Source organism: Myotis nattereri (assembly GCF_964212035.1).
Source record: "Myotis nattereri genome assembly, chromosome: 1".
Lineage (NCBI taxonomy): Eukaryota > Metazoa > Chordata > Mammalia > Chiroptera > Vespertilionidae > Myotis > Myotis nattereri.
The window spans coordinates 196,807,865-196,833,248 of NC_138075.1; the positions used below are offsets into that span (position 1 = coordinate 196,807,865).

The 25,384-nt window shown below is 43.8% G+C and overlaps 1 protein-coding gene across 1 annotated transcript in view; it reads right to left on the bottom strand.

The window, feature by feature from the left end:
- Positions 1 to 7,456: 7,456 nt before the first annotated feature.
- The window catches only part of SPMAP2L (sperm microtubule associated protein 2 like), a gene marked incomplete at both ends in the record, with an annotated part of 48,909 nt that continues 30,981 nt past the window's right edge, over positions 7,457 to 25,384 (bottom strand). The window contains 6 exons of the mRNA XM_081115328.1: positions 7,457 to 7,571; positions 9,206 to 9,381; positions 11,897 to 12,028; positions 20,330 to 20,444; positions 23,066 to 23,203; positions 24,575 to 24,703. Of these exons, the coding sequence (XP_080971454.1) occupies positions 7,457 to 7,571; positions 9,206 to 9,381; positions 11,897 to 12,028; positions 20,330 to 20,444; positions 23,066 to 23,203; positions 24,575 to 24,703 (805 nt within the window). The remainder of the gene's footprint in view (positions 7,572 to 9,205; positions 9,382 to 11,896; positions 12,029 to 20,329; positions 20,445 to 23,065; positions 23,204 to 24,574; positions 24,704 to 25,384) is intronic.

The following is a 25,384-nucleotide window of genomic DNA, read 5'->3' on the forward strand; positions in this document are numbered from 1 at the left end:
TAAGAGGGTAAAAAGGAAAAATTTTCCTCCCTCACACTTGAAATTCACAAAAATTGAATTTGCTTATAATGCATTTTCACAGCTGAAGGCAGCCCTCTGCGCCTGTCCCTTTGAATTTCATGTACCATAGAAGCACTAGTATTAGGTGTTTTTTTCTCTCCCATTAAAGCTACAACTCATTTATCTTATCATCAATTATTTATTCTTTTGGAATGAATGTAAGCTTGTGGGGGGAGGGTTCTTTTTTTAAAAATATTTTTATTGATTTCAGAGAGAAAGGGAGAGTAAGAGAAAGATAGAAATGGCGATGAGAGAGAATCATTGCTCCGCTGCCTCCTGCACACCCACACTGGCATGTGCCTTGACCGGGAATCAAACCCTGACCTCCTGGTTTATCTGTCAACCTCCTGCTTCATGACGCTCAACCACTGAGCCACGCCAGCTGGGTGGGGGTTTTATTATTTCAACATGAAAACTTCCAAGGAGCTGGACAACAGCAACTAGTTTAAGGAGTTTTTATCCTAGCTGTGCAAGAATCGTTCTGATTCTTGGGCCGTGACTTTCGTTTCCCGGAGAAGTCACTTGGCGTGGTCTACCACGCCCCCTGCAGGATACAGCCGTGGGCAAACTACCGTCCCTGGGCAAGATCTGGCACGTTTGAAATGAATAAAACTAAAAAAACAAAGACCGTACCCTTTTATGTAATGATGTTTACTTTGAATTTATATTAGTTCACACAAACACTCCATCCATGCATTTGTTCCGGCCCTCCGGTCCAGTTTAAGAACCCATTGTGGCCCTTGAGTCAAAAAGTTTGCCCACCCCTGATTTAGGACCTCACTGCAGGCTACAGAGCCCTGGCTGCTGGCAATTTCTCTGACCTCAGACTTCTCCGACCTCTGTCTACCTCTTTCGCTTGCTCACTTTGCTCCAGAGTGAAGGGCAAGGAGAACTCAGAGACCTCATTAATATCAAAGGAATATATATAAGAGAGGGCCAGAGAGGTTAGTTAATTTATCCAAAGACACAGAGCTAGTAAGTGGTGGGTCCAGGGTTCAAATCCTGCCATTCTGATTCCAGAAAGTGCAAATATCTACAGTACCTCCCTGTACATTTCCCAGGGGGACCTCACTCCTCACATTACACACAGATTAGCTGCTTCTTCCTGCTCCCCCTATATCCACAGCTACCTTTCTCCACCCCCAGCCTTATGCCTGCCTGCTCTATTTTGCAATTCAACCCAAGATGCCCAACATCCTGGAAGATCTAGCAGACCACACCCTGGAAGCAAGGGCAGGCAGGCAGGCAGAGGCATGCTGCTAGGGGTGGGGAAGTTTCCATCTGGCAGCCCTTCCAGTTGGAAACAAAAAATCAACCCCAAGTATGAAAGAACGTGTGTCTTCAGGCTCCCTCTCTTACTGCTTGTGCTATGCAGCTGCTGCCACGCATGGCCATGGGCCAGGACCTCTTCAGGCAGGTCCCTGGGAAGCAAAACCTTCTGACAACATACGCCTGTGCTCACATGGGCTCTTATTGGCCAACCGTGGGGCCCTTAAGTTTAGGTCTGCTGTGGGTTGGTTCACACAAGTGGATGAAAGGGCTTAAAATACCTCATGGAGGGAGAAGATTGACCTGCTCATTTAGCAAACCAAACCAGGGACATGCTCACTCGCCTGCAGAAATCAGCCAGCTGACGTCAGAACCCTGACCCTTGCTCCTCTCCCTGCCCTTCAGTCTGTTGTTCCACTAGCTGAGCACTGTCTCCGTTAACTCTGGCTAGATAACAAACCAACCCCAACCTAGTAGCTTACACAACACCATCTCTCTCTGCAGCCACGTGACAGAGAGCAAGACCAGCAAACCCACCACTGGTGTCCACCTGCCTGGCCCAGCCACACTCGCCAGGGGAATGGGAGGGACTCGGAACTCACCACATATGGCAGGGGAGGGGTTTCAAACAAATTCGAATGGACTTTTCAAAGGTCAGCAAGTATGGCTGGGGCCAGGCAGGTGGGCCCACCTGACCCACAGAACTGTCATTCGGCAGAGGGGGAGCTGGCGCTGGGCTCAGAGGCGAGGTCTGGAGGCCTGGGCCTCTGTCCCCAGGGTCTCTCAAAGAGACCCTTCCATCCCACAGCAGGTTCCAAGCAGGCAAGAGCAGAAGCGCAAGGCTTCCTGAGGCCGGGGCTTGGCGGTCAGACCATGTCTCTTCTGCCTCCTTCCCTGGGTCTAAGCGCGTCGCAGGCCAGCCCAGACTCTAGGAGTGGGACGCAGACTCCAGCTCCTGACAGGAGGATTGTGCTTTCACTGGGACCGGAACTGGAGTCACCAGAGGAAGCAAACTCCATTATCCAGGCAGGGCTGGAAGCTTCTCGATATCACTAACAGGGAGCAAAAGACAAACCCGCTCACTGTGCACTGGATGGGGTGCTGAGTGCTGGGCAAGAACCCAATGAGGCAGATGTCAGAGACAAACGTTTATTTCCGGGCTCCTGCTTCACGCGGTGAGGAAGAATTTCCCAGGGAAGGACTTCCTGCCTTCCTCCCTCACCCACCCCTATGTCCTCCTTCCCGTGGGAGCAGTGTTAAGCCATTAAAAGATTATGTTACCATTTTCCTTCCGTCAACCAAACACCAACCTTCAACACCTTCTCTGTTACCATTTAATCTTCATATATTGTGTCAAGCACTTGCAACCCAGAAATCAATAGGGACATGCTGGCCTTTGAAAAGTCCAGTATGTGGTGAGTTCTGAATCCCCACATTCCCCTGGATTTGGGGTGGGAGCACCCTCTATCTTATTTTACCTAATCCTAGAGGGCTGTAACTCCACGATCCTCCTTCCACCAAATTATAAATTATCTCAGCATCTTGTATGTGCTACTTCTCTCCACGCTGTCCACAAACATGGATTATAGACATGTTGCCTTGATTTCCTCCCTTAAACAGCCCTTACACCAAACATCGGGAGTGAAGCAGCCCTGACCGAATGTGCAGGGGGCAGGTGGAGGGGGGTGTATTGTTCAGGACCCTGCAGCCTGTGCTGAGACCTGCAGCTGCCCCTCCTCACTCCATCCCCACTTTGCACTCTATTATGTACAACACCCACCTATCTAACAGAAGAGAGAATATTATACTGAACTGAACATTCCCACCCCTTAGTTTCAACACTCACAATGAGTCCTTTCAGCTGTACCCTCATCCACTCCTCCTGTCAAGATTATGTATTGCAAAGCAAACTCCAGATTTCACTTCATCCACAAATGTTCATCGTGCATTTCTAAAAGAAGGTCTGTTAGCCCTAGCTGGTTTTGCTCAGTGGATAGAGTGTCGGCCTGCAGACTGAAGGGTCCCAGGTTTGGTTCTGGTTAAGGGCACATGCCCCGGTTGTGGGCTCGATCTCCAGTAGAGGGCAGTAGCCAATCAATGATTCTCTGTCATCATTGATGTTTCTATCTCCCTCTCCCTTCCTCTCTGAAATCTATAAAAATATCTTAAATAATAAATAAAATAAAAAAGAATGTCTTTCAAAGGCCTAATCACCATACCAGTACCCTCTTAAATATAATTAACAGTAATTCCTCATTATCAGTAAATATCAAGCCAGTTTTCACACTCTCATGGTCCTTCCTCTCTCATATCCCACCCTCCGCCCCCCACTCCTTCCTTTCTCACATCTCACCCTCCCAACCCCCCACTTCCACCCTTTGGGCTTCTTCTTGTGGCAACGATAGAGACCCATATAACAACTGGCCCATTGGGCACAGTAGGCACAGTGCCTACACCCCAGAATATTTTTAGGAGCTCACAACAAGATGTTTCAGTTCTTTTTAAATGAGAAGAAAACAATGGACATTTAGTTAAAAATGCTTTCATATATAATGTGAATATGTCCATCTTTATACCAATGCAATCACAAAATATAATTTTAACTATTATTTAAAAAAAGAAAAGACCCAGAAAGGCAAAAGTGCCCAGGGCCTGTGAGCACCCTGAGGCAGCCCTGTACCTGACTTCTCCTTTTAGGTGCTCCAAAGGCGTCCTCTGATCTAGGTTCCAGAACTGCACACACAAGTCTCCACTCTCCTCTCCCAGGGTTCCCTACATCCGCGAAGAGCTCACTGGTGTGTAAGTAAAGGTCACCCAAGTGAGCACACACCAGGCTGTGTGCTCTGAGCTTGCTTATGAAACAAGATTGGGAGTTCGCTGCCATCGCTTGCATTTGACGGGGCTCAAAGGCAGACCAAGGAGCGGGAAAGCTCCACAGTGCGGCCAGGGCAGCAGGATCTGGTGAAAGGCTGTTGATGGGGAAGTTGGAAGTAGGCTAAACAGAAGCAAGGAATCTTATGTGACCGCCTAAAGGAGTCTCTTTGGCTTTTTGTTGGCACTGGTGGCAAAAAATAGTCACCAAGAAGGACCATTGACCAAATCCCGGGCATTCTGGGCTGACTGCTACAGAGGATGTGAGTCAGAGTTCTACTATCACGTGTGGCCTGGCCACTGTCCATTTATATATTCAAGCGCTCAAAACCAATCTTATTTCATAAGCTAAAAGTCAGGAATTACCTCTCCACCTTCCATCCAATCCATCACCAAACCCTGTAAACGTTTCCCTCCCACATATTCTCAAGTCTGTCACTTTCCATTGGCACCAGGGTGCCACCTAACTGCCTTCACCTTTCATCTGATCTGCTAAATAGCCTCCTAACTTGGTCTACCTCCTCCACTGCCTCCTTCCCAATTATTTGTCAAAGTAGTTTTTCAAAAGGCAACCCTGATCACATCATCCCTGTAATTACATCGAGGACTCACAGTGGTTTTAAGATACAGACTTTAAAGTGGCCTCCAGGGCCTCTCCTGGTCTGGCTCCCATCTTCCTGCCACCTTCTGCATCACACAAGCCCTTTTGTCTTTCAGTTTCAGTCACAGGGCCCATCTTCCAGTCTCCGGCACAACCGCCCACGTCCGTCACGAACGAGGTACTGGAAGGCTGTGGGCAGCTCCAGTGACACAGGTAGCAGGAGCAATATGAAGTCTCATCAGGGCACCACTTCTGGGTAACATCAGCTCCCACTACGCCCTGCCCCTGGTGCCATGCTGCTTAAGATCCTAAGCCTGGGGGACAGTTCAAAGGGCTTGGCTGGCTTGGGTCATATGCCCATCCCTTAGCCAGAACACCTTAAACAAAAGTCTCAATAAAGCATTAAACAATGAAGAGAAAGTAACTTCCCAAAATGAAAATGGGAGTTCTTAGCAGAAAGAAGAGGAATGAGTGGGGGTGGGCCCCCCAAATCAGCAAATTGCCCACTAAACACATGCTCCCACTACCTGGACTGACTCCCTGCCCCCTCTTTGGTTAGTTAACCCTACTCCATTCTCAGATTCCAGCCCAATTGTCTCTTCATTTAAGATGCTTTCTCTCATCTTCCCATGGGAGTCAAAGGTCTCTATTCTGTCTCTTCCTAGTACTATAACCTCTCCTTTATAGCACTTTAAAATTGCCACTGCAGCAATTTTACATTTATTTGTTAATGTTTGAATTACATACATCACTTCCAATTGTCTAAACAGTCCATGAGAGCTGAGCCCATGTTTGTTTGGCTTACTGTGGTGTCTTCAGTGCCTAGCACAGTACCTGGCAAAGCGAAGATACTCAACAAGCATTTATTTAATGTATGAATCAAGCCATAAAGAGATTTGTTTTCCCAGTGAGATAAAGTATGCCATTCCCTCCTTAGAAAGCAAATGTAGCTAAATTTTTAACAATTTTTTCTATTCATAGTTTAGTAGATAATGTTCTTAAATATAATTTAATCTATACAACAATGTATAGATTTAATCTATAATAATGCAGTAGGAACCGGCTTTATACATAAAGAAAGGGAGGCACAAGGAGTTAGGGAATTTTTTCAAATCACATCTCTGGTAAATGATCCATGGGGAATACAAACCCAGGGCTGTCTGATTCCAAAAGTCAAGTTTGAAACGATATAGCATTGCCTCTCCATAACACTGGTTATCTTCTAACACAAAGCCTTAGAGACAGAGATCATTCATCTGTAACATTCGTTTTTAAATAAGAGGTTTCCATGTTTAACATGTAAGAGGTTCTGCCAGCGCCAGGACCCATTTCCATGTAAATCCAGATATGTCATAAAAGTTAGTTTAATTTGTAAAATACTGATCCCTGGAGAGAATAAAATAAACTAAATAAAAAAACTCTGAGCAAATGCAATTTGACAGAATTATAACTCTTTTCCTGTCATCCTACATAATAAAGAGGTAATATGCAAATTGACCGTCACTCCAACACACAAGATGGCCACCACAAGATGGTCTGCAGGGGAGGGCAGTTGGAGACAACCAGACCTGCAGGGGAAGGCAGTTGGGGGTGACCAGGCCTGCAGGGGAGGGCAGTTGGGGGTGACCAGGCCAGCAGGGGAGGGCAGTTAGGGGTGACCAGGCCTGCAGGGGAGCAGTTAGGCGTCAATCAGGCTGGCAGGGGAGGGCAGTTAGGGGCAATCAGGCAAGCAGGCCAGCCATTGGGATCCAGCAGTCCTGGATTGTGAGAGGGATGTCCCAGGTTGGAGAGGGTGCAGGCTGGGCTGAGGGATACACATATCCCCTGTGCATGAATTTCATGTACCAGGCCTCTAGTTTATGATAAATGATAAATGCCACTAAGCATGAGCAAAGGAATGGTAATTGGTGGAGGTGTGATCATTTAGCAAGGGAGGGGAAGGGCCGGCCCTTGGACCATGAAAGGATGAGAAATCATTTGGTGTGACCCTGCCAAGACATTAGGGGTGAGTTAATGAAATGTTTGAATATAGCAGGCTAATTTTTAAGTTGATAAGTTTGTATGGCCCACAAATGATATTATAAATATCCAAAGGACCCTCAGCAGAAAAAAAGGTTTGCCATCCCTGATTTAAGGTAACCTGTTCCCTAAATTTCACCTACAGATTATACAAAGCATTGAGACATCTTCAAACAAGTTCCACTATTTCAGTGTTATTTCTCGGAAATGAGGGGAGGTTGGACAAGTAACACAAAGACTGTCGTCAATTCTTAGGACTCATGAGAGAAGGGACCCCGGTGAGATTAGCTACTGGGGAATGTGGATCTCACTGGGACGAGGAAGCAAAGCCGGCCAATAGAAGGCAGAGTGTTTCTTCAGGTCAGCCACCACAACCAGACAGCCAAGATGCTTGTGAGAAGGTAGTAAGGATAAAGCAGGCTATCTCTTTCATTGCTAGAGTCCCCAAACCTGTGTGACATGTGATTCCAGCCCCCAGCAGCAATTGCTATTGAAGGTCTATGCGGTGTTCCCTGGAGATCTCATGTTTTTGAGGTTGTGGGGTGAATGCAGACGGACAGTACCAGAGTAGGGAATTAAGTCATCTAATGTCTTCTAGATACACAACTAGAGAGTAAGAGATATAGGTTTCCATGCTTAACGTGTATGAGGTTCTGCCAACTCCAGGATCCTCGGAGAACATTGTGCTTTCAGAGCAGCTGGCTTGACTTTGAAGACCTCTGGATCGTAGTACACAATGTGCATAGGAGTCCTGGAATGGGGGGGAAAGAACCCAACCTGAGGCAAGATGGACAGAAAGTGGAGCTAACATTTCTCAAGCATCCCCTCTGTGCTAGGCACGGTGATACGATCCTGTTTTAATTTTCATAAGCCTCCCATGAAACAGGCATCATGACCCCCACTACACAGATAAGGAAATGAAGGCTTGGGAAAGGTGTGAGAATGAACTGTGGTCAAATCCAGATTAGTGTACCGGTCAGATTCCAAAGCCTTTGCTCTTTCCACAGAAAGTAAATTCTGGCAATTTCTTAATAATTCGGCAATGTTAAAACAAGCCAGACAGTCCTCTGGTGGACTTAAATCAAAATTTTTGAAGTTTTCACCCTTTTCACCTTCCCACCGAGTAATAACTTTAGAGAAGGGACCTAGAGCACTTGGTCTAACTCTTCCCTTCCCTTTGTCAAGGGGCAGGGAATAAGCTTCATTTCATTTGGTGCTGAACTTTATTTTTTAAGGCAAAACACCTTATAAAAATTTTTAAATATTATGTTATATAAGAACTAACATATTTCCTGTTCCCTGGGCTCAGGAGTTCTACAACTTTCTTCAGTGCCTCCAGATTTTCCTGATGATGCTTAAAAAGGAGATCCAGTATTATGTGAATGCAACAAAATGAATTGAGGTTCAGGCGAGTTAGAGGTCTTCTAAAAAATAAACAGAGCTCAGCCAGCATAGCTCAGTGGTTGAGTGTCGACCTATGAACCAGGAGATCATGGTTTGATTCCCAGTCAGGGCCTATGCCCGGGTTGGGTTCTCGATCCCCAATGTGGGGTGTGCAGGAGGCAGCTGATCAATGATTCTCTTTCATCATTGATGTTTCTCTCTCTCTCCCTCTCCCTTCCGCTCTGAAATCAATAAAAATACATTTAAAAATAAAAATAAATAAACTGGAATTAGAGACGATTTCTTCTTTGTTGAAGTATTTTCTTATTTATTTGAAATAGGTCATATGTACGTTGTACAAAAGCATTGAAAAATACAAAAGTCTATTTAATGAAAAATAATTCTTCCTCCCATCCCAGGTCCCCAGATCCCCCCATATTATCATTGTTACTACCTTCTTATATACCCTTCTGAGATATTGTAGGAATATGCAAGCAAAAATATGGCACACATGTATATTTCCTTGCACAAAACTGTAACATATTATGTACTCTGTTTTTGTAATTTGTTTCACTTAGACAACATGTGTTAGATAAATAACCCCATATCCATAGTTACAGAGTTGATTCTTAGATCTATGTTGCAATACCAGCCACTAACCTTTTAATGATAGCCTTATATTTATGGTAAGAAGACCATAGGTTTGCCATGATAAATGTAACAAATAAGTGAGATGTTTATAAAAATTTCTCAGCCTGGCTGGGGTGGCTCAGTGGTTGAGTGTCAACCTATGAACCAGGAGTCCACAGTTCGATTCCCAGTCAGGACACATGTCTGGGTGGCAGGCTCAATCTTCAGTGTGGGGTGTGCAGGAGGCAGCCGACCAATGATTCTCTCTCATCACTGGTGTTTCTATCTCTCTCCCAGCCTCTTCCTCTCTAAAATTAAAAAATAAATAAATCTCACATTTCTGCCATTCTTTCTTTCTTTAAGTTGACATACCTTGCACTTGGATTAGCTAGTTCTTCAATTCTGGGAGATATTTTGGAATGTGTAGCAGCATAAGAGACTGGCCAGTAGGGATCACGGTGAGGTATATAATCTTGATGAAGAGTTTTGGCCTTAGCTAGAAATACTGTTCGAGGGCTAGGTGTAGTTAGCAAGGCAGCTTGGGTTATCTACAGTGGAAACAAAAAGACACAAAAATATATCCCCAAATTTACCACACATCCCTCTCTTTACAACTATATCCCTGATTCAGGCACCACCATCTCTTTCCTGGATTCCTACAATAGACTCCTCACCGGTCTCCCTGCTTTCATTCTTACCCCTGGACAATCCAGCATTCACATAGCAGTTACTGAGGAAAGAACGAACGCTTTAATGAGGGCATTCCAGGAGCCAGACAGTGTTCTAAGTCATTGACCTATGTCCTTGCTACTTAATCATCATAACAACTCCATGAGGTAAGTCCTTTCTGAAGCTCAAGTCAGATCATGCCACTCCCAGGGTTTAAAACCTCTAGTGCAGTGGCTCTCAACCTTCCTAATGTCACGACCCTTTACTACAGTTCCTCATGTTGTGGTGACCCCCAATTTCACTGTTACAAATTGAACATAATTAAAGCATAGTGATTAATCACAAAAACAATATGTAATTATATATGTGTTTTCCGATGGTCTTAGGCGACCCCTGTGAAAGGGTCATTTGACCCCCAAAGAGGTCGCGACCCACAGGTTGAGAACCACTGCTCTAGTGGACCCCCATTCTGCTAAAAATAATACGTGGGCTCCTTCCTGTGGCCCAGAAGGCCTTACCAGATGGGCTGCAACCCCACTCCCTACCTTGATTATTATGAGGCCCCTCCCATGATCACACAACTCCCCTCTGGCCTAGCCCTTTCCACCTCAGGGCCTTTGCACTTGCTAGTTCTGCTTGAATTCCCCGTTCCTCAATCTTGTTATGGCTGCTCTTCCTCATTCAAGTCTCTGACTCAACCATGTATGGTTAGGACTTCTTCCCTAGCCATACAAACAAATCAGTCTTACTAATTACCCTCTTCCACGGAACTCATTTTCCTATAGCACTTACCAACACCTGGCTTAGCTCACCGATCTCGTTGATATGTTTATTGTGTGCTTCGTCCCCTTAGAATATAAGCTGCTTGAGAGAAGTACAGCAGGTCCTCAGATAGTGTTTCATTATAGCACTGATGACATGCCTAGGAAGTTAACTCTTGTGTGTGCCAATTAGCCTATGGTGAAATTGGTTTGGTTATATGCCATGTTGCTTAAGGTCACAGACACTATCAAAATGGTAAGTGAGAACTTACTACACTTGTTTGTTGAAAGCTGGAATAGGCTCTGGTGCCTAACTGGTGCTGAATCAATGCCCTCTGGTCTTATTTTGAAAGTCCCATTTGCCAGGTTGCCTTTTTATTATGTTGCTTTATTGGTAAAATAGGAAGGATGTCAATAATCTCTTTCTTAAGTGCTCATTGAAAAGAATTGGGATGGACAACAAACACCACGCAGTACCCCTGAAAGTGTTCTGTGTTGCAGTGGGACAGATTTGTTTTGGGTTCTCCGTGTATGATTGTCTGCAGTGGTATCACTTGTTAAAAAGATTTTCTTAACACTCCTTCAAACAGTTCTAGCAATTAAAGAAAGATGCCTGTAAGTCTCACTTTACATCCCCCCAAAACTGAGAATAAAGTGATTTGCCCGAGGGTTAGAAGGTCACTTTAGCAAACTTAAGACGTTCTCCCAAGGGTTTTTAATACCCAGATTCGTTTTTATTTCCCAAATAGAATTCCATATCAAATCCTCAGATTCTGAGGAAGAGGGTGAAATTGGCCCCACATCCTTGGATAGCATAATCATTAGATATTTATTGAAAACTCGACTGGGATTGGGCACCAAGTTGCCACTGCAGTGAATGGAGAAGGGTGTCCAGGAGGAACAGCAAGGGAAGCTCCTGAACGTGCCAGGCGGGCTCTGAGTAGAGCGAGGGCCTTCTCTACTTTTGCAGGTAATTAACAGTCGTGCAAATGGGAACTGTTATCTTTACAGTCCCCTGGTTCCCCTTGCTGCACCCAACTTCAAGGTCATCCCAGCTTTGGGACCCAGCTTTAGTACTCTTCCCTTTACTAAAATACTCTCTTTTCGGATGAATAACTCCATCTCATCATTCAGGTTTCAGCTCAAATATACCTTCCTCAGAGAGGCTTTCTCTGACTACCATCTGCAAAGTAGCTTGTCCCTATAATCACTCATTTCCTACTTTATTTTTTTCATTGCACTTTTCACTACCCAACCTTATCTTACTTGTTTACCTATTTTTTTTGGTGTTTGTTTCTCTCCATCTTGTTCACTGGGAGCAGTGTCTGGCACACAGTAGGCATTCAAATACTTGTTGAATGAACAAGGCTCAGGGAGGTTGTCACAACATCATAGAGCTAGAGTGGCAAGGCTGTAATTTGAACCCAGTTCTCTTACTGGCTCCAAAGTTTACCCTCCTCACCCTTTACCCCCCAGGCCCTCTCCATATCTGGCAGGTAGGTCTTCCTGCCACAGACTTCTCTTTCAAGATTCCATTTAGCAATGACTTTGGCCAATGCCCTGTAGGGGGAAAATAGCACCATAGGAACAACCAGAAAGTGAGCTGAGGGATGGCAAGGCAGTGATGGCTTACGGGACGGATGGGCACACCAGTGTTTTCTCTTGGATAGCACAGACCCTCTATCTTGATCTTTGGACAGGCAAGGTCTATAATTCTTGGAGTTGCAATAGCATGCAGGGCAGGGGCTAAAATCTTGGTTTCAATCTAGAGGAGAAAAATAAAACAGTACCTGTAAGCATAAAATAATAAACACCATCTCGATCAAGATGACAGAGTAGCGCCCTGACCGGTTTGGCTCAGGGGATAGAGCATTGGCCTGTGGACCGAAGGGTCCCAGGTTCAATTCCGGTCAAGGGCATGTACCTTGGTTGCAGGTACATCCCCAGTTGGGGACAGGCAGGAGGCAGCTGATCGATGAGTTTCTAACTCATCGATGTTTCTAACTCTATCCCTCTCCCTTCCTCTCTGTAAAAAACCAATAAAATATATTTTAAAAAAAAAAAACGATGACAGAGTAGGTCTGACCTCTGGACCAGACTTCCCGGCAAATTCAGCAGAAAGAATAACCACAATCAGAGCTGAAGGATCAGTGCCCACCTTTCTCAATCTAGTTGTACGGATTCCAACTCAAATTTTCAGGAACATAAAGATGTGGAGGAAATAGCTGTGGTGCATGTTGTCTAAGAAATACACAGTAGCCCTAACCGGTTTGGCTCAGTGGATAGAGCGTCGGCCTGCGGACTGTAAGGGTCCCAGGTTCGATTCCAGTCAAGGGCATGTACCTTGATTGTGAGTACATCCCCAGTAGGGAGTGTGCAGGAGGCAGTTGATCGATGTTTCTCTCTTAGATGTTTCTAACTCTCTATCCCTCTCCCTTCCTCTCTGTAAAAAAATCAATATTTTTTTAAATGTTAAAAAAAAAGAAATACATGGTAATGCTGGTGATGGAGTGGTAAACTCAGCCAAGAGGGAAGCCGAGCCCCACCACACATGAGGTGTGTAAGGGGCACTGTACGTTTGTTCTTCTTTTTTTTTTAAATATATTTTATTGATATTTTACAGAGAGGAAGGGAGAGGGATAGAGAATCAGAAACATCGATGAGAGAGAAACATCGATCAGCTGCCTCCTGCACACCCCCTAGTGGGGATGCGCCCACAACCCAGGTACATGCCCCTGACCGGAATCGAACCTGGGACCCTTCAGTCCACAGGCCGACGCTCTATCCACTGAGCCAAACCAGTCAGGGCTATCCGTTTGTTCTTAACTACTTTTGCCCTTTGGAAATTGGGACTCGCACTATCACAGATCCCCATGTTTCAAGTACATGTTAGTGGCTCTCTTCTAAGTCAAACAGAGGCGAAAGAGAAACCAAAGCCAGGAGGAAGGAGGCAGAACCGCCTATCTCCATGGAGAATGTTGTTCTGGTCTTAATTGTGGAAATATGTCCGAACTCATGGTTTTCTATTTAAATTAGTTGTACTCGAACTCAAAATTTACCATAAGACTTTGAGGTGGTCGCTGAAACCGGTTTGGCCCAGTGGATAGAGCGTCGGCCTGCGGACTGAAAGGTCCCAGGTTCGATTCCGGTCAAGGGCATGTACCGGGGTTGCGGGCACATCCCCAGTGGGGGATGTGCAGGAGGCAGCTGATCGATGTTTCTCTCTCATCGATGTTTCTAACTCTCTATCTCTCTCCCTTCCTCTCTGTAAAAAATCAATAAAATATATTAAAAAAAAAAGACTTTGAGGTGGAATATAATCATTAACTGGAAATAAAATACAGTTTTATCTTTTCACTGTGGGTGGAAAAATAATACAAAGGTATGCTCTAATCCCTTCTTGTGTTGTTTAAAATGATGATGATACTAACACTGACAGTTCTCGCCATGTATTAATTAATTTATTCTTCACCTGGGGTATCATTTTTATTTCATTTCATTGAAATACTTGGAGAAACCAAAGTACTTTGAAGTTCAGCAGTTTATTTAAGTTTATATAATTAGTAAGTGGCAGAGCTGGGAATCAAACTGAAAGTCCTATCTGTCATTACACCACCATGAAAATTCTCATTAAGCATTGTAAATATTTCCTATGAATTAAACTTTGTCTCCTATCAGGCTCTGGGAAAATCAGAGAGATATATGATAACCACTGCTTTCAGTTAAGGCCTACAGTTGGAAAAAAAATAAAACAATCATTTATTAATTTAATTCATTAGACAAATATTTCTTAATCAATTATATTATGCAAGATACAACAAGGAATAATTAAACAATCCCTTTCTCTTTTTTCTTATCTTTATTGTTGAAAGTATTACATAGGTCCTCCTTTTTCCCCCATTAGAAACAATCCCTTTCTTACGTAATTTTCCATTGATTTTTTTTTTTTTTCAGAGAGAGTGGAAGGGAGAGGGAGAGACAGAGAGAAACATCCATATGAGAGAGACACATCAATTGGTTGCCTCCTGAACACCCTCAACCAGGGCAAGGAGCCTGCAACCGAAGTATGTGCCCTTGACCAGAATCAAACCCGGGACCCTTCAGTCCACAGGCGGATGCTCTATCCATTGAGCCAAACTGGCTAGGGCATCTTAAAGTAATTTTCAACTTAGAAGAAACCATGTCCTACAGGCAAATCATTTGATACCAGTAAAAGAGAATAAATAAAACTTTGAGAGATATCCGAGGTAGAGTGGGAAAAGCCAAGAAGGATTCCCTTGTTAAGATAAAGAAACAGCCAAAACTGGTTTGGCTCGGTGGATAGAGTGTCGGCCTGCGGACTAAAAAGTCCCAGGTTCAATTCCAGTCAGGGGCATATACCTTGGTTGTGGGCACATCCCCAGTAGGAGGTGTGCAGGAGGCAGCTGATCGATGTTTCTCTCTCATCGATGTTTCTAATTCTCTATCCCTCTCCCTTCCTCTCTGTAAAAAAATCAATAAAAATATATTTAAAAAAGATAAAGAAACATTAGATTGGACCTTGAAGGAAGTAGAGGAGGAGGAAAGATAGGGAGATAAACAAAGGATAATGGGAAGGAAAATCTCAGCATAGAGGCAAGGAAACATAGAGCCGATGGTCTCTGGTTATGCAGGGAGACCAGGCTTGTGAATGCATTTGTAACTAGATTAGATGTAGGGGAGGGAGCATTCTTCATAGCCAGAAGAGAACCATCAAGTCTAGTATTATTATTACTAGAGGCCCGGTGCACGAATTCCTACATGGGTCTGGTCTGGCCAGCCTGCCCCCATCAGGGCCCATGGGGGGAGGGGCCCAGGGAGGTTGGCCAGACGGCCCTGCCCCATGGTTGAACTCCCAATTGAGGGGACAATGTACATATTGGCCTTTTATTATATAGGATTATTATTAGTATGATTAGTAGTATTATTGTTGGTTTTAGAGAGGAGGGAAGGGAGAGAGAAATCTCAATTTGTTGTCCCACTTATTTATGCATTCATTGGCTGATTCTTGTGTGTGCCCTGACCGTGTATCAAACCCACAACTTTGGCATATTGAGACGATGCTCTAACCAACTAAGCTATCTGGCCAGGGCCATCAAATATTTATATTAGAAAGTAAGCATGATCAGAGCTGGAGATTAATCTATTAGGCATGTGTGAGAAGGTAACTGCTAAATACAAAAATAAGAGTTTTAAAAGTCAAAATCTACCAAAGTCAACGATTTTAAAAATTCAAACAGATTGATTAGTCTGAGTAGGAGCTTCTGACATCTGTAAATAGAGAATAAGTGAGCTAGGAAGTCAACCCCTTTTCTAAGCTGTATAGTCCTGACAACATTACTACAGAAAGAGATTTGGGGTGACATTCACAGAGGTGACAGGACTTCCTACAGTTCATCCATCCAAAGTCTGGTGGCAAATAACCCCAGGTGCCTGTGATAGTAACTTGGCTTCCTTTGTGGGCATGTATTATTTTTATTAATTTTTTATATTATTTTTATTGATTTCAGGGAGAGATATAAATATCAATGATGCATGCCTCCTACTGGGGATTGAACCTACAACCCGGGACCCTTCAGTCCGAAGGCTAATGCTCTATCCACTGAGCCAAACTGGCTAGGGCAGGAATGTATTCTTTTTAAACTCTGGGAAGATTTAGAATTAACTGTAAAAATCCTAAGAGAATCAAAATGATTAAGATTAATGCTTGTGTTAAGAATAAGTATGTATAAAAATTGATGAAATTTGAACATGGACCATGGAGTGAGTATAGTATTATATCAATGTTAAATTTCCTGATCTTGATATTAGCATTATAGTTATACTAGGGGCCCAGTGCACAAATTCGTGCACCTTGAAAGGAACTGTGGGCCATGAGGCTGTGGTGGGCACAGAGGCAGGTCTCGGCCCATCTCCACACCCCCACCTGGCCCTTCCCACCACAGCCCCCAGTCCCCTATCTGCCAACAGCCCTGCTCCCGCCCCCACCACTCCCTCATGCTGACTGTGCCATCCCTGCTTGCACCCGCTGATGGCGCGGAGCAATTGGGGCTGGTGCCAGCAGCAGGTGCAAGTAGGACCGGCGCCATTAGTGGGTGTGAGCAGCGGCTGCTGCCCCAATCACCCCTCAGGAGCAGGGGGAGGTGGAGAAGCCCTCAGGGGCAATCGGGGCTGGCAGCAGCCACTCGCACCTGCTGACAGCACCAAGCGATTAGGACAGGCTCTGGGCGCCGGCAGTGGGTGCAAGCAGCAGCTCTGGTGCCAGCTGCGGGTGCAAGCAGGGCTAGCGCTGGCAGTGGGTGTGAGCAGTGGCTCCAGTGCCAGCAGCAGGTGTGAGTGGCGGTGCCAGTGCCGGCAGCAGGTGCGGGCAGGGCTGTCGCCAGCAGTGGTGCGAGAGGCAGCTACTGGCCCCAATCACCCCTCAGGAGCAGGGGGAGGTGGAGAAGCCCTGATGGGCAACTAGGGCCAGCAGCCGCCACTCACACCCACTGACGGCGCCGAGCGATTGGGGCCAGCGCCAGGCACCAGCAGTGGGTGTAAGCAGCAGCTCTGGTGCCAGCAGTGGGTGCGAACACCCGGTGGGACCATGGCATGCAGGAGCAGAGAATTTTCAGTAACCACCAAAGGCTTGCCCCAAAGACAGCAACTGGCACCCCCCTTGGTCTGGCGCCCCCACTCACCTGCTCCACCATCCCTCCATAGTCAACGCCCACCATGTTTCGTGCACGCCCCCTGGTGGTCAGTGTACATCATAGCGACAGGTTGTTCAGTTGTTCTGCCATTTGGTCTATTTGCATATTAGCCTTTTATTAGATAGGATAAGGTAATGTCCTTGCTCTTAGGAAATATACACGGAAGTATTTAGGGAAAAGGGTATATAATGTCTGTAACTCACTCTTAAAAAATGAGTGGGGGGGCAATGGGGGGGGGAACGACACATATGTAATACCTTAATCAATAAAGAAAAAGATTATTTAAAAAAAGTATTCAGATAAAAAACCAAACGCACACACAAACACCATGAAGGAGAAAAAATGATAAAGCCAATGGAGCTAATTGTGAGTTTTTCCAACTTTTCAGTAAAATTGAAATTATTATTAAATTATTATTGAATAATTGAAATTATTATTAAATATATATATCCCTGCCCGCCCTCCCACTCTCTTTAAAAATCAATGGAAAAAAAATCCTCGGGTGAGGATTAACAAAACAAAACAACCAAAAAACTTCAGGTTCACCAAAATTATAAGTTTAATGTGTTAGATTTTTAAATAATCATTTGATTCTTGAGAAGGTTTTGTTTGCTAATGCAGATGATTGAAATAAAATATTTAAAAAAAGAAATCAAATTTAATGCACTTATAAAGTATTTGATGGTATTTAATTCAGTTTGAAACCAAATCAAACACTCAGGACTCTTAAATAATTGTTAAAAACTGCTAGAATTATAAGCAGAATAATAAAACTTCCCAGCTAAACTTAAATGTATAGCCTAAGAAAGAAATAGATTTTTTTAAATATGGAATTTTAAAAATTAACTATTAATTATTTAAATCAAGGGCATACCTCTGAACATTCTTTTCTGCATACACAAACCATGCTGGAGGATACCAAAAGACTCACATCATTGGGTGTGGCAGGGTTTTTTCCCTACAAAGCTGTAAATTCCTTGCCACCTCTCTCATGGAAAGGTGGGGTTTGTGTCCCTGCCCCCTTGAATCTGGCCAGACTTGTAACTGCATCAATCAACAGAGTATGCCTGCAGTGACATCATGTGACTTGCAAGGCCAAATCATAAAGAAACCATGCAGCTCCCACCTGGTTCTTTTGGAATGCTCACCCTTGGGAATTCCAAGTTAGGCTATTCCTTCTCAGAATATAGCTGCTATGCTGAGAGGTCTGAGCCACATGGAGAGACCATATGAAGGTGCTTCTGTATATACTAGAGGACTGGGGCATGAAATTCAGGCACAGGGCAGGGAGGGGAGGTGGGGGGTGTCCCTCAGCCCGGCCTGCACCCTCCCCAATCTGGGATCCCCTTCACAATCCAGGACTGCTGGCTCCTAACAGCTCGCTTGCCTGCCTGCCTGATTGCCCCTAACCACTTCCGCCTGCCAGCCTGATCACCCACAACTGCCCTCCCCTGCCGGCCATCTTGTGGAGGTCATCTGTGACAACATGAGGGCGGCCATCTTGTGATGACATTGCGTGAGGGCATCACGCCACCTAGGCTTTTATTATATAGGATTGCCAACTTAGTCTAGCCTTCAAGTCATCCCAGCCTAGGTACCACAATAGGTATTCTTTTTTAATTTTTTTTAAAATTGATTTCACAGAGGAAGGGAGAGGTAGAGAAACATCAGCAAGAGAGAATCACTGATCAGCTGCCTCCTGCATGCCCCCTACTGGGGATCAAGCCCACATCCCAAGCATGTTCCCTGACTGGGAATTGAACTGTGACCCCCTGGTTCATGGGATGATGCTCGACCAGCTGAGCCTCACAGGCTGGGCCGAATATGTATTCTTACTGACTAAATGTTTACGTCCTCCCCACTACCCTGAATTCAATTGAAACCTTACCCTCAACTGTGATGCTACTAGGAGTGGGGTCTTTAGAAGATAATTAGGTTTAGATAAGGTCTTGAAGGTGGAGCCCTCATAATGGGTTAAGGGTCCTTCTAAGAGGAAGAAGAGAGATCAGAACTCTCCTCGTGCTCACAAGGTGGCTGCTACCCCTAAGGAAGGGCCCTCGTCAAGAAGAGAATCCACTGGCACCTTGATCTTGGATTTCTCAGCCTCCAGAGCTGTTGTTTAAGCCACCCAGCCTCGGGCATTTTGTCATAGCAGCTTGAGATGACTAAGACAGGTGTGAAGGAGTCTTCAGATGATTCCAGCCCCGACCACTTCAGGCACTTGAGCCATTAGAAATATCCCAGCTGAGACCCCAGACATCACGAAGCAGAGACAAGCCTGCTTGCCCTGTCAGAACTTCTGACCCATCAAATCCTTGAGCGCAATGAAATGGCGGTGGTCTTATGTCACGAAGCAACAGGTAACCAGGTCAGAACTTTAAAGATGGGTTCTCTGCATCGGTTTTAGATAATCTGTCATTTGTTTTCTGAGCTGATTACATTGAAAGGTATTAAACCTCTTGCCAGTGATTAAGAAAAAAAAAAGACACTAGTAGTCCATAGCATGTGGTGGCAAAACAGAAAGCAAGACTTAGAGTGACCACGCAGCAGAGACCATTTTAGTAAAATAAAAAAGTATCGTGGGGTCAGTTGGTTGCTTCTAAGTGCACTTGAGGAAAGAGATGATCAGCTGAAGCCTTTAAATTCCCACCTGAAGGTGTGGGTAAGTGACCAGAATGTTTCTATGGCTTCCTTAATAAAAACCCTATCTTCTCTGCTTACATGGCTGAAAATCAAACTCAAAGTCTACTTCTACACATGGGTGAATTACAGTGCAGATTGAATCCCAAACTTGTATGGTCTCCTATATTAAAGTTAGGGTAATGATCAGGAAGAAATGGAACCTTAAACATTGGAATAGGGACATATGTGCAGAGTCCAATGAGGCTGGGAGTTTTAAACCCCTAAATACCACGGAGCCTTCCTTACCAATAGAATCCACCTTCCTCCCCTGCCTGGGAAGGTTAGACTCCCCCTTGCTTGTAGAACCTGTAATGGTGTCCCCTGAAGTAAAAACCTTTCAGGGAACTGCTGACCTACCTCTATCTCTCATTGCTTCCAGATCTATAACCAGACCCAAGTTCCAGGTGGCATAATAGCCTTTCATAGATTTCTCTATCTGCTTCTCTATCCTTACTGCTTAAGGTCTAATTCTGTATTACTCATAGTGGTTCTGCTTTTCTGATCAAATCCGACTGATGCATAAGGCACAGGGAGGCAGCCAGAAAAGTTCATTTGATGAGAGAAGAATATGAAAACACACACCTAGAAATAAAAGGGGAGCATGTTACAGTTACAAACGTGTTTCATGTTACAAAGTCAATCAGGAAATGGTTCTTTCCCATGGACCCACTTACATCTTTTGGAGGAATATAGTCTGGACTGAGGCCTTTGGCTATTGAGAGCCGTAATATCCGGGGAGAAGGAGCACAGACTGGAAGAGAACCTCTTGTTAAGTAATCACTGAGGGACCTATACACAAATGGAATGTAAAGTATTATCATTAGAGGAACAATAACTGCATTTTTGATGGCTATAATCAGCCTCCCACAGTTATATATATTGTTTCTAACTTTGAACATCTTTTCCCATAATCATTAGTGCTCTTTCTACCAGACTGGTGTTTCTAGAATTTTTTTGCTTTGATCTACAGTAAGAAGTACATTTTATATTGCGATACAGTATATGCAAATCTCTATATCTGGAACAAAATTATCATGAAACAATGCTTGTCCTAGGCAATGTATTCTGATTTTTAAATTTCATTTGATTTCATTAAAAGAAAAGATGGAACTAATTTCATGATCCACTGGTTGCTTAAGACTTGCAGTTTTAACATTATTATTCATTGTAATAGTATTACGTGGATTCCTTAAGATTTCCTCTGTGTTTTCACTAAGCATTCGCTTTCCTTCCCTCACACAATTCTGACAAGCTTGCTTATCTGTTTGCAGTGCACAGAATATCAGAAAAGAGCCTGGTTAAAGACTATTCCCCCAGTAAAAAGAGAAATGATGGGAAAACTCCGAGAGGCAAATATCTCCTAAACTAAAAGCACTGAGGTCAGACTACTTCACTTAAAGAAAAGCTGTGCTTCATACTCAGACAATTCCTAAGAAGCTTTCTGTATTAAAGCATTATGTTGTAGTTGATGTTCATAATAAAGATCTCAAGCCAGTGCCAGTGAACAATGCTTACATATTGTTCAGTAGCAGAAGAATTTGCTTAGGAGAGGGGGGAGGCATAAACTTTTTTTAATCTATTTTTTATTGATTTCAGAGTGGAAGGGAAAGGGAGAGAGAGATAGAAACGTCAATGATGAGAGAGAGAGAGAGAGAGAGAGAGAGAGAGAGAGAGAGAGAGAGAAAGAGAGAGAGAGAGAATATGAATCATTGATCGGCTGCCTCCTGCACGCCCCCTCTTGGGGATCAAGCCCGCAACCCTGGCATGTGCCCTTGGCTGGAATCGAACCTGGGACCCTTCAGTCTGTAGGCCTACGCTCTATCCACTGAGCAAAACCAGCGAGGGCCATAAACTTTTTAAAATCCAGGAAATTTTAACACTCAAGGAGGTTTTACTTATATGAAACATCAAACTCAGGAGTCTCAAAAAGTAGTGACAGCCCAGCCGATGTGTTCAGTGGTTGAGCATCGACCTATGAACCAAGGAGGTCCTGGTTCAATTCCCTTGCTTCCTGAAATCAAATATATATATATTAGAGTGGTGACAGATAAAGAAAGTATTCCTCTGGTTTATAAATGTAGATATATAACTACAAATTACATACATATTTTAACTAAATTAGCAGATTTTGTCAAATGAACTGATAAATAAGCAAACGAAGAAATTTTGTGGGAGGACTTGAGCCTCTTTTGCTGGATTCTATGAAGGAAAAAGACAAGTTGTCCATTTCAACCTCTCTAACTGCAGGAATCTTTACTAAAACCAACAAAGAGTGATCGAGCGTTGTAGTGTCCGCTTGAACACGTTCAGGAATTGGAGTGGAGATGACAGTTGAGTTCTCCAGGTAAAACTTCCCACTACCGGATAGCTCTTCAGGAAGGTTTTCCTGCACTTAGCTGACGCCCGCTACTCTGTAAACACCGAGTTCAATCTCTAGTTCTCGGATCGACAGCAAGTCCTGTTACTTCCACCTCCTCTGCCTTCAGGTGCTGACCTTTCACACAGAACCATCACTGCTTCCGTGGTCTCGTCTCTAAGCTAAACTTGTCATTTCTCTGAACTATTTTTCATATAACATAGTTTTCAGAAGCTCAACGCCTCATTTATCTCCTTCTGGACAGTCTCAAATTTATTATGTTTCTTTTTTTATTTTTCAATTACAGTTTTACATTCAATATTAGTTTCAGGTGTACAGCATCGTGGTTAGGCAATCATATCTTTTGCAAGGTGGTCCCTCTGAGACTTCAAGTACCCACCTGGCACCATGCACAATTATTGCAATGTTATTGGCTATCTCTCTATGCTGTATTTTACATTCCCAGGACTATTTTGTGACTACCAATTAGTACTTGTTCATCTTTTTCACCCAGCCCCCCAACCCTAAGGCATAGCATCCATAATTGGACACATATACCTAATGTGTTCTGACTACCGTAGTGCACGTTAGTTCTATCACCTTCCTGTAATTATACACTGCAATATTGCCCTAATGTAACCTAAAATTTTCCAACAACCACGTCACAATCTTAGCTCCCTTGTGGAAAATATCACGAAGCTATCTTCTAAAGACAGGAGAGAGTGTCAGCATTCAAAGCAAAAGGGGGATCATGTGCCAAGTCACAGGGGGCATAAGAGAATCCCAAAGTTATAAAAATTGCAAAAACCTATAATGCTTCACTTGTACATTTCTTTTTAATTGGCAGACAATGGTTAAGTTTAGTGTGAATTTTAACTTTACCATATGAGTCAGATGTAATTATTGATGAAGATCTTCTGATGACCCACAGTTGCTGAAAATATTTGATTTTGTATCCTGATCCTTTGAAATACCAAGGACCTGCATCCACTACAATAAGAACAACGTTTAACCAAGTTAGATTAGAATATACAGAGGGTCTCAGGTACTCTACCTGTTTATTAGCTGTATTGTCCTGAATCTGTTGGGCTGTGACAGCCTCTGGATCCTTCTGGAAGGTCGTCTCATCAGTACAGAAAAAGGGATATCCCAGATTACAGACCCTCTGCCACAGTTGTAGTGATACTGAGCCCTGCACGTTGTGGAGAGAAAAGAAGTGAGTGAAATAAGCATGAGTTCAAATTATCGCTTGAATTCAAACATTGATACCCCTGGTCTAGGGGAGTGGGAATGACGGTTTATTTCTTTACTGCTGAGCTATTATCGACATGGGAAGAAATTAGAAATGGTTACAGCCATCGAGTTTTCAGCCGCCTTCTAATACCCTATTCCTAGCAGAAAATGTACCACAATAAATAAATTGCACCTTTTAAATAGACCCAAATATAAACTAATTAAAAGAGAAAATTTGCTGCTTTAAAACAAAATAATTTATTTAACATCTACATAGATAATTTAAATATTTTCACTATATCTTTGGTTAGTAGAATGAATTGTATTGATGTTTTTCTTTGTGAAAAAAAGAACTCTGAGTTTAGGAATAAATTCTACTTGATCATGGTATGTAGATTATTTCATCATTATTAGGTTTTGTAAACTAAGATTGTTTAAATACTATTTGGGATAAATAGTAATATTGTTCTTCATCAGTGGGAAAGGAAGTGATATTGGCTACTTTGTCCCTGGTGTTAACTCAGATTGCAATCCCACTTCTGCTTCTGTTATTTTCCAAAAAGCCTCTGCTTCATTAACATATTCATGGTGTGGGTCTGCCCCATCTGCCCAGGCTGCCTGCTGGCTGCTACTGTAGGCCTGGGTATGTGTGTAAGCCTGTATCTCCCTCCTTTGCTTGTGACCATCCAGCCTTGAGACCTGTCCATACACACTTCTGCTTTCAGAGGGCTTCTGGCTGTCCTGTCCCCGCTCCACTGCCTGGCTGCACTGACTCAGCCACCCTCACCACATGCGCAGCCAAACTCACACAGGAGGAACCTCCTGCACTTACCTGGGACTAGCCTTTGGCAGGAAATGGCAGTTCTGTTTGGGAATCAATCGGAGCTAGAGAAGGAAGGGATGGTTTTGAACAACGGGGCACTTCAGAGAGATCAGAGTCAGAAAAGGAGTGGGAGGAAGGAGTTATTAGGCAGCCAATGAGCAGCACAAAAGCAAGATGTTTTGCAGAGGAGGGCAAAGGGCAGAGGCCCAGGCAGCGGATGAGGGATACAAAAAGGAAGATGAGAGGACACCAGAGACATAACTCAATTATTCAACATTCTGGTAAGTCAAAACACTATAAGATAGAATACATGTCTGCAATAGCTAAATATTAGATCCTGCTCTGGAAAAGTTGTACTGTAGCATCAGATTGGAAACATATAAAATCCCTAATCCTCAATAAATTTTGACTACAAGACTATTCATGGCTTTAGATAAAAGGGCTGGGTTCAGTGTCCATTTTCCTATAGACTCCTGATAAAATAACCTGCTAACATGCAATACTAACCGGTTAGGTACATATCTGAAGGAGACCTCCTTGGGCTGGGCAAGGCTCTCGAGTCTTTTGGTCAGCTGACTCTTCAAAGCACTATGGCTAATAGGGCGAATAGGATCTTGATTTCCCCAAGAGAGCTTTCTGTTAAAAAGCAGAAAAAATAAAATGGAAAGAAATTCACTGTTAATGACATCTTAGGCTGCCTCTCTATTGGTGTCACTTCAGTTTAGGAATTACCCCAGGCATCAGAAGTGGATAAACTACTCATGTCAGTTGAAATAAAAATTAAATCAGACTGTTTTATCTGCTGTCTTAAAATGTAGTGACCAAAAATGAACCTATCAGAGGTAGACAGTTCTGTGTCTGCCATAATGTCACTAACACTGCAATTTATAGTCAGGTTGACGTAAAATGGTCACGCCACTTCTCTACACTGTGCTCTCACTTTGGGTGATGAACTGTACCAGGTAGTAAAAAAAATAAGAGTAATGCCTGGCTGGCACGGCTCAGTGATTGAGCATCATCGACCTATGAACCAGGAGATCACGGTTCAATTCCCGATCAGGGCACATGCTCAGGTTGCCTGCATGATTCCCAGTGTGGGGTGTGCAGGAGGCACCATTGCCAGAGTGATCTTCCTCAACTCCAATCTGACCAGTCATCCTCTTGTTTGAGATACCTCCAAGGTTTCCATTTGCTTTAGAATAAAGCCCCAGCTCCTTACAGTAGTTTACATGGCCCTCCACAATTTTGACAAGGAGCACCTTCTCCTCCAGCCTATATATTTTTCCAGCAGAGAGATCGTGTCTTAATCTTTTGGAG